The sequence below is a fragment of the Balearica regulorum genome, chromosome 2 (genome assembly GCF_011004875.1).
Source record: "Balearica regulorum gibbericeps isolate bBalReg1 chromosome 2, bBalReg1.pri, whole genome shotgun sequence".
Lineage (NCBI taxonomy): Eukaryota > Metazoa > Chordata > Aves > Gruiformes > Gruidae > Balearica > Balearica regulorum.
In genome coordinates this window covers 105,424,180-105,433,595 of record NC_046185.1, presented here as the reverse complement: position 1 = coordinate 105,433,595, position 9,416 = coordinate 105,424,180, and the positions used below count along the sequence as shown (strand labels likewise).

Here is a 9,416-nt window from a genome sequence, read left to right as displayed (position 1 = left end):
GCTCTTCAAGGATCATACTAGAGTTCTCAATGTTAATGAGAATGTTAATGCTACTCATTAAAACCAGGAAAATAAATGGTAAAGAAGAAATATGTTCTGCTAGTTGTTCAGAGTGTATTTGATGTAATTTATACATTCATTGCCAATTTGCTTAACATCTAAACTGTAAAATAACTGTTGGTAACAAAGTTTATCAGCAAATACCATACACTTCAAGAAGTCCAGGAACTGATGTAGTAACACATTTATTGATCACTTTACCAACTAAAGATACAATTTTATACAGTCAGTCAACAGCAGTAACATACTTTAAGAGAAGCTATGCTTTAAACAATGGTGTTTACACTATGGATTTCACTACAACTTTTCAAGCAAAGCTTTTACAGTGCTAATCAAACAACTGCTGTACTTGAACTTTTTTTCCTAAAACATCAACAATAACGTTGTAGACAAAGTAGCTTTTCCATTGTTAATGTGGGTTTAGAATTTAACAAGACAACTTTAAAAGGTTTAAAACATCCATAACATTGCCATTACTTTAACATTCACACTGATAAAGTGATACATGTAATACTTTCTAGCATTAATAAACAGTGTAAAAATATATTGCATATATATATATATATAAAAATTTGTTTCCTTTTCCTGAAAAAACCTAGTACAAACTAGTAGTATATGATCCCCCTTCAAGTTTCTTTTACTTATTTTAAAGATTGTTAATTTAAAACTACTACTATTCAGAAACAAAGATATGGAAATAGAGAATCACTGTTGTGCTCCCCCATAACCTCTTATCATGGTTACTAAGCATATTAACCCCTTGGTAATGGTGGTTCCATTTTTGCTAACACCAGTTAGAATTTTGGCACTGACTGCAGTGGGGATAAGATTTTGCCCAGTGTGCTTTGCACTGGATGGTGCCTGGCCCCCTTCATCAAGTGGTTAAAAATCTTTGCTTAGGATATGTTTATCTATTATAGTTAAGATTAAGAAATGCTATGCTCAAGTTGTTCATTTGTAATAATGAAAAAAAAAAAAGGTTCAGTGTTAAATTAGTGAGGAAAAAAAAGTAAACTTGTAAGGTTAAATGATCATGTAAAATATTTACCATGTTGAAAATTTCACAGTGAACACAGTAGGCTAATACAGCTGAATGTTAATGTTTGCAATGCCTGCAATTATAAATATTGCAGGTAATTATTAGCACACAGCAGCTTCCTGGTTTTCTGGACCAAGATGAAAGACAAATGAAAATAAGAACAAGAAATAGTAAGATTCACTGAAGGTTTCTATCATGCTGTACAGTGCTCCAAGGAAGACTATGTCAAGACATATCTCCATATCACAACTATTTACTGATTACATTTTTATTAGTGTTCTAAGTAATCAAAGACAAAACAGTTTTGCCTCTACACTTTATGATCAGGTCCTGACAGCATGAACATCCAGATTTGTGCAAATAAATAATCAAAATATCTAAACCAAATTAGAAATGGATGTTGGAACAGCATGGACAGATAAACAAGCTAGCAAAGGAATAAAGCATAATGTGGATAAATAAATGGTTCATGACTGAAGAAAACCAACCTCAAACATTCAAAAGTTATACTTCTGTATAAATATATATTTCTCCTGTAGTATTTAAATCTGTGAAACATAAAACCTTGCTAAGAATAAACTTCAATATACTTATCCAACATTGACCATTTCTCTGCTTTACAGAATGTAAAGATAAATTACTTTGTATTATAGGCATTATACAAAACATTTTCCCTACTGCAATAGTTTGCCAAAGCTGATATATTCTGAACCCAGCACACAGATAAACAAACACTGTAACTTGTTTTTTTGTCTACGACCTTACCGTTTCATACACTACACTGCTAAGAAAAGTAGTTTGCCAAGAGGATTTTACATGAGACATCAGAGTTTGTAGGTTAACTGACCTTACATAAAGCCTTTGTAAAGAGCTAGTATGTATTTAGCATTAGTATTACAGACACACAGCATTTCAGTTGCATTAATATAACCCTATTTAACAGAGCCAAGGCTGCATTATTTCACATTATTTAATTACTTTGTGTTCAAATAGCATTTGAGCAAATGCAAGCATACAGAAACTCATCTGATGTAAACTGGAGATTAAAATAATTCACCGTTGTGGGGATACAGATTACCATCTTTTTTCTTATTTTTTTGATCACCCATAATATAGCTCCTGATCAAAATGTAAAGATGGATGAAGTATGAGTGTATTTTTTAGGGCTGCATTTTTAATTAACTTGAATGTAACTTTATTCATATGTGTGATCTGTCCTGAAAAACGTGCAAAGTAATAGAAAAATCTTGAATAAAGATAACTGAATGTAAGGACAAATTATCATGAGCATTATCTTTAAGACCTTTACAAATGCTTACAACAAAACTCACTTTATACAGTGCCATAAGCTTTACAGTAACTCACAAAAAGACATGCTGTATAACTATATTTGAAAATTAATTCATTGGCTGTTTACCTGCAATGGAATATGGTAGGTGCTTAACATTTTTCCAAATCAGGTTAGTCAGTTGCCATTTCAATGTCAATTTACAAATGTAAGGCATTAAAAAAAAAAAAAAGCCTCTTCCATAGTCTTGCTCTTCATGTGTATATATATATATATCCCAAAGTAGTACGTGTGTGCATGCACATGTGTGTGTGCATGATTATGAAAGAGAATTTATTTTTTTTAAAAAAAACCATTTCTGACTACCAGTATTCTGTCAAGAATACTCAGCAAATAGGCTGGATTTTTTTCTCTTATTTATTATCAAGCTTGCTCTTGCCAAAGTCTATCATCTAGAGTGGACGATCAATTAGTTTGAATGAAACAAGCCAATTCAAATGCTTTCTGACAACAAAGTAAAGAGTTATATCTTAAACTTGTTTAGAAATCCACCTTCTCCATATGGATTTTGAAGCAATATAGCCAAGGTAATATACTGAAAAAACTTTAAAAAACCCAAACCCAAATATATTACTGTTATTTCTCCCTGCAAAAACAAATTACTTGGGCAATTAAGATATGGAGGTTCTATCTGCAATATTCTTTAGCTGCCTGAAGCACCATTCTTAGCTGGGACAGCATTCAAGCATTCTTTTTTGAGTTTAATGAGCAAGCATGAATGCAACTAAAAGTCTCTCACTAGTTTTAGGATTCTGAAGACTTAAAAAGAACATCCCAGTCCATTACTTCCAGCTTTTATTAGGTAAATAAGCCAAATGGGCACTTGGGTGCACAAAATGAGTAAATGAATGTCTAAATGCTATTTTATGGCCAAACACTCCAAATACAGGAGGTACACATGTATCAAGTTGAGGCACTCCAGACTGTGAGAATTTCACACAAGTTTGAGACCTATCATTATGCTTCAGGTATTTAATTTCATAAAGGTCTCTGTAAGACTCAGGGCCATAGGCGTTGTATGACAGTCCTGTTTTCCCGTTCCCACCTCAATATACCATGACTTTGTACTTACTAACTGATGATGAACAACTGCATGTATACATAGTGAGTGTCAACTTGCTTCACAAAGTTCTGGCAAAGGAAAATAGAGGGCCCATGCAGGGCATAATTTTAAATGGTATCTTGAGAGTACTCAGAGGAAATCTTGCTTTCATCCTGACTCTCCTACTTCCACAAGAGATGGAGAATCTCTTCTTGTCACTCCAAGACTATGTTTGAATCACTGAAAAGCGATTTCCCCCAGAAATCGAAACAGGGTAGAAGTGTAAAACCATAAAAGCCTCCTCAGATCTTTACCTTCATGCTATGGAGGGAGAATGGCAGTATCAGCAACTGGCCAAGCTGAACAGCATTGGCGGCAGGACTAGAGTTTGGCCTTAATAAGATTTCAGGTTTGGATCAACATCTATATGGTTTATTTACTTAGCTGGATCCAAAGAGTATGTGTACGCACACACAAACCTGTACAAGTCTCGTATATTACATAACTTATGATGAACTAATAGATGAGCCAAGAACTTAATATTCACACTACAAACAATGTATATGAAGGTGTAGTTATTTTGGCACACACACAAGGCTAACAGTCAGTTAAGACGACATGTAACAGTGCAACACATTACATTTGTTCTATCATGAAAGTAAAAGATTTGTTTCTTGGCCACTGCCAACAGAGAATTCTCATTCATGGATGACAGGCACATGCCCCCAGAATACATGCATCACTGAAAGGCAAGGTTATGTTTTGAATATCAGACATGCAGGCACAAAGAATTAAAATTTATTTTATAACTATGACAAGCCTTAAGGAGAAAACCTATCAATTACAACATTAAAGTTTTGGTTTTGGAGAAAGATACACAAAGATTTTTTCTACAGATGGTTACAGATGACTGGGATGCCTATCATTTCCAAGTGAAACCAATAGCAGTTTTTTGCCTTTAGTTCTGGCTAATTCCAGGTACCCTAAAAACATAAATTGAGCCAACAGAGGGAAAATATGGGTGACCGAAATGCTAATAAATGAACAAAGCTTTCTATAATGCCAAAAAGTTGCCAGAGGAATTTTTTATTTAGGTAAGGTCAGTAAAATACATGGAAAATATCATAGTTCAATCCAAAATATCTTTGAAGAACAATCTCTATGCTGATGAAAAATGCAGGTTGTGACATATGAGTAGTTTTGAAATCTCCCTTTCCCTTCCCTAAATTGAAAAAGAGATAAGAAATATTGTAGGCTTAAAAAAAAAAAAAAAAAAAGTGGCTAGATCTTGGCCACTGTCCGATGTTCAACATTTCCTTTGGGATTCCAAATATTTCAATTACAATTAACAACAACTGTTCACATAGGACTGTTGAAACAATGTATCGTTTTTAATGTCTGCTTCTCAGTAACACTATTGTGATAGCTTTGATAGCCACAAAAAGCAGAACAACAACTTTTGCTTCTGATATTTCCACATTGAAAAGATTGTTGCAAAACTCTCAACAAGTAACTAAAGCTTATGGAGTGACTAGAGGAAATTAATAAGCAAGCACTAGTAAGAAAACCCATTTAATTCTGAATATTTTATTTTAAAACTAGGTTGTTTTTGGGAAATTATTTGTAAGGTCTATTCTTTTGCCCCAGTGAGGATTTTTATTTCTTGGCCTCAGTCTTGCAAAGTCTTTGATGGTCAGGTTAAGCCTCAGTGGAGATATGGTAAGATTGTTTACTGCCATAGTATTTAAGAGTTTAATTTTAAATGAACAGTGTTTGTACTTTAAAGCAGTTATTGATAAAAGCAACCTGAACTTTCTGATCACATTTCTTTTGGTAGAATGTTCAGTGGTAATGAAAGCAGACATAATTAGGAACAAAGGGATTTTATAGGAGATGTCACACAGAAGAGTGCTGCATAGTATAGGATGCGGAAAGTTAGATGGAATGAGTCAAGATGCCCCAAAAAAGGAGATGACTGTAAACCTTATTAGGTAGCCAGGCCCTTACTTCAGACATGACATTTAGTTACAGCCTGGAGTATGGTGCACAGGAATAGCATATGCTCTACACCACTTCAAGGGTTGAAAATGGGTCACCTTCTGCACCTGCTGAGGTATTCCTTCCCCTCATCTCTGAGGTACCAGCCATACTTGCTGTCCTGAGAATTGAGGGACTGGCAGATGAACAAGAAAATGTACTTTGCCTCATTCCCAAGCAGACCTGGAACCTATGGCTAACCTTCAAGATAGTATTTAGGCTTTTAATTTCCTACGGATATTAGTGGAAAAGTAAGAGCTTATGTAGAAGGCTGAACCCCTAATACACAGCTGTATATGGTGCTTTTATTCATAGCCCTTATCTTCCACAGCAAGTGTAGTAAAAGGGAAAAAATCTTCCCAAAGTACTATCTTTCTAGCTACAACTTACCTTTGTCACTGTCATATCACAATGACTTCTATCCAATTGTAGAAACAAAGAAGAAACAAAGAAGTGTGTTCATCAAAATAAAATACTGCTATCTGAAGCATCTTCTCAGGTCCTGATCCAAAGCTTATTGCGCCTCTGAAAGCATTTCACAGAACTTTGCATCAGATCCATACGAAGTGCTTTCATTCATGGCAGTGATCTTATACTTTACAAGTAATGCAAAATAAACTCTTGCAGAACCCCAGCTAGTTCCATTGAGCAGAGTAGCTCAATTTCTAATCAGTGTCGGGATCTGTCTGCATACTCAATTCCTTTGCATGCCTTCTATCTTATGAGTGTACTGGTCTCTCACACTGTGAACTAGCAACTTAAAACCTAATTATACCTTAAAACCTTCCTAACTAATCTCTCCTCCTGTGTAGCAACAGTCTGGCATTACTGACACTCCGTATTTGGGTACTTGAGAAAGCCTGTCACTTGTGCGCCTTGTGTTAAGTATCACCTGATGTGCCAGACAAGGCAGCTAGCTAGCAACAAACAGCCAGACCAACAGTGTGCTGAAGGGGCTCTGCAGTAGACTGGACTTTACTCTTCATTCAGGCTGGGTCCAGATCTTTTCAGTTACCAGCAAGTTATGAGTAAATTCTTAAAGTCAACGGGAAGAATAGGGACACTCATTTTGTCTGTAACTTAGCTGAAGGATTTATCAAGGGTTAGAGGCTTAGCCTTTTTATTCATAAAATAACAGGATTATCCAGGAGCCTTCTTCAGGTGCACAGGCACCAGTGATGTAGAAGAAGGTTCTCTACATTTAGACAGTTCACTACCATGTTGGCATAATTTAGCCATTGTTGGTATCACAGTATTTTCTTCCTCAGAGTGTGACAGGTCACCAGTGCAACATAGATGTGGATAATCCTTCATTCCATGGAAATTTTTCTTCAAGAACAATAGGTAACTCGTGGAAAGGCTTCACAAAGCTGGATGCTCCTAATCTTGAGCATCCTTACATACATCAAAAATCTTCCCAGGTAACCAAAGCCAACCATGCAAAAAGCCATTTAAATCTTTTCAAGAACATGTGCTGAGTTTTAGCAAACTGCCCTCCCTCTTCAAAACAAAACCCAAAATAAATTACAAACAAACAAAAAAATCTCCAAGTCCACAAGGAAGTCCTTGCCTTTGCTATTCTTGTTCTGGTTTCAGGCTGATGTATGGGCTCAAAGGGTCATTGGAGGCAAAGTTACAAGAAAGGCCACCATTCAATGTCAGAAAAACAAAACATGAACAGTTGAAGAGCTGAAAACCAGTACTCTGTTTCCAGACACTGGCCAAATACAGACTGTTGACCTGCATGGTACCTAACAGCACACACTGCTCACTGAATTTTAGGTACTCTGAGGGGGATGCTAATACAGGTGGAGGGAGAACAATAAATTTATTAATCTTTATTCTTAGTTGAACATGAAAATCAGTGCACAAGCTCCTTTTGAAAGAAAGCAAAGCAGAACTGCTAGCAGCTGGTTTTGAATACTGAAAATCTTATCTTTCATAGTTTTAGAGAAGCAGAGTAATTCATTAAGGTACTCAGTTCAGCTCTTGCGGAAAATTGGACCAGCCTTTTTTCTCCTTTTTAACCAATATAAAAAAAATAGTTATTTTTATTCCCATTAAGCTGTTTTGGCATTCTGGGCTCCAGGCAGGTCACACTCAGCTGCCTGTATCTTAAGCCTGTGGAACTGGTTCTCCTTCTACAGCAGTGGAAAGTCATTCCCATCAATACTATTACTCCCAAGTTAGGCAGCAAAAGTGAATAAAGAACCAAATCCCTTGGCTTCAAACAAATCTAACATAAAATGCAGCCCAGTCATAATAGTATATTTTTGTGGGTAAATTGCAGCTAATTACAAGGATATTAATGATAAATGTCCTTATTCCAAGGGGCCATAAACTTTCCTTACGTATGTTATAGCTTAAAGGGAATATGTGACAATGTATGTGCATAATAACATTCACTTATTAGCAATATGATTGGCAGTGTTTAGTCATAATCATTATTTAAAGTATTATTAGCTTAATGCCCCCTTCATTTCACATGTGAGGCAATGCAAACTTGAAAACAGACTGCAAAAAGCTTTAATAGACTTTCTTAGTAATGTCTTGTTCCTCACCTCTCAGGTTAGTACAATAGCTCCATCCAAATCCAGCCAGCCAGAACCATGCTACAGTACACACAGTAAAAAGCACAAGGTATAGACAGGAGAAAAGTAAGGGCTGGTATTTTCCACTTCTTTCTGTTGACATAAAATTTTTTAGAACCTATATTGTCCTAGAAATAGCTTTTTTTTCAGTTTTTCATGAGTGGTGTATGACATTTACAGGCTAGCACCTTGTATATTATAACCACTCACTCCCCAATTGTATATTGTTGAATGATTTAAGGAAAGTGCCAGATCCTGTACAAGACATTTTTAAAAAGCCCCCAAACAGTAGTCAAATCAAATTGCATAAATAATGGCATAGCAGTCAGAAAGACTGCTATGAAAGACCTCTTTTCAAGAGGTTCTCTTTGACATCCTCAGGGCAACTGGACATTTAGGAATGTTTGAGATCTTTTGCTTGAATTGACAAAGTGTAGTATAACTGCTCTTGACTTTGGTTGGGTTTTTTTGTCTAAAGCTCAACAAAATGATGTATTTTTTGTACCGATATATTTATTTTTGCCAATATACGCATGAGGAATGTAATGAAGTGGCGTTGTGCTGCAAGTAGCTCAGCAGATGTTGAAATCAGTTCCAGTTCCTGAAAACAACTTCTTGACAACATAGTCTTAACATTCACAATAACCAAAACATGTGGGATTCATCTACATCATTCTTACAAATATATTCTCTTTCCCTGTCTTTCTCCCTCTATGTTGTAAACCCTCAGCCTTACTTGCTTCCTTGTACTTTATGATCGTATGTGCCTGCATGCTTATAGCCAGATACATATCCTGAAGCATCCACCAGATCTTCTCGGCCAGCTTTGCCTTTTCCTTTCCCACTGGGATCAAACCTCTCTTTGTGAGAACCCGTGAATTTTGATGTATCTGTAAGGCGTGATACAGTTGGAGATGAAATGGCTTTCTATTGGAAGAAAGAAAAGAAACAAAAAACCCACATCAGAAATCAATTATTCTTAATACAGGTATTTGTACATGCTACCAACATCTAAATCTTTGCTAATGATGAAGACTATGAAAGTATTTACTTGCTTTCAGCAAAAGGATACAAAAACGTTTGTTTCTTGCTATTACATACAACAACAATAATCATACAGCCAAGAACAAAATAGTGCAAGTTATGTGAAAAACCTTTGGAAACTTTCAATATGAGATACTTCTGATTAATAAGCAAACTCTAAGCACCAAAGATACGAAGAAGTCCTAGGGAACAGCCATGCTCAAAGGCCATTACATCAACATCCAAATATAAAAGCCTAGCTTCACCAATGTAGAG

The 9,416-nt window shown here is 35.7% G+C and overlaps 1 protein-coding gene across 3 annotated transcripts in view; it reads right to left on the bottom strand.

The window, feature by feature from the left end:
* Positions 1 to 229: 229 nt before the first annotated feature.
* Positions 230 to 9,416, bottom strand: part of TPPP (tubulin polymerization promoting protein) — a 76,623-nt gene continuing 67,436 nt past the window's right edge. For all 3 annotated transcript variants that reach the window (XM_075745281.1, XM_075745279.1, XM_075745280.1), the window contains one exon: positions 230 to 9,044. In XM_075745281.1, coding sequence (XP_075601396.1) covers positions 8,850 to 9,044 — 195 coding nt within the window. In that variant the 3' untranslated portion in view covers positions 230 to 8,849. The remainder of the gene's footprint in view (positions 9,045 to 9,416) is intronic.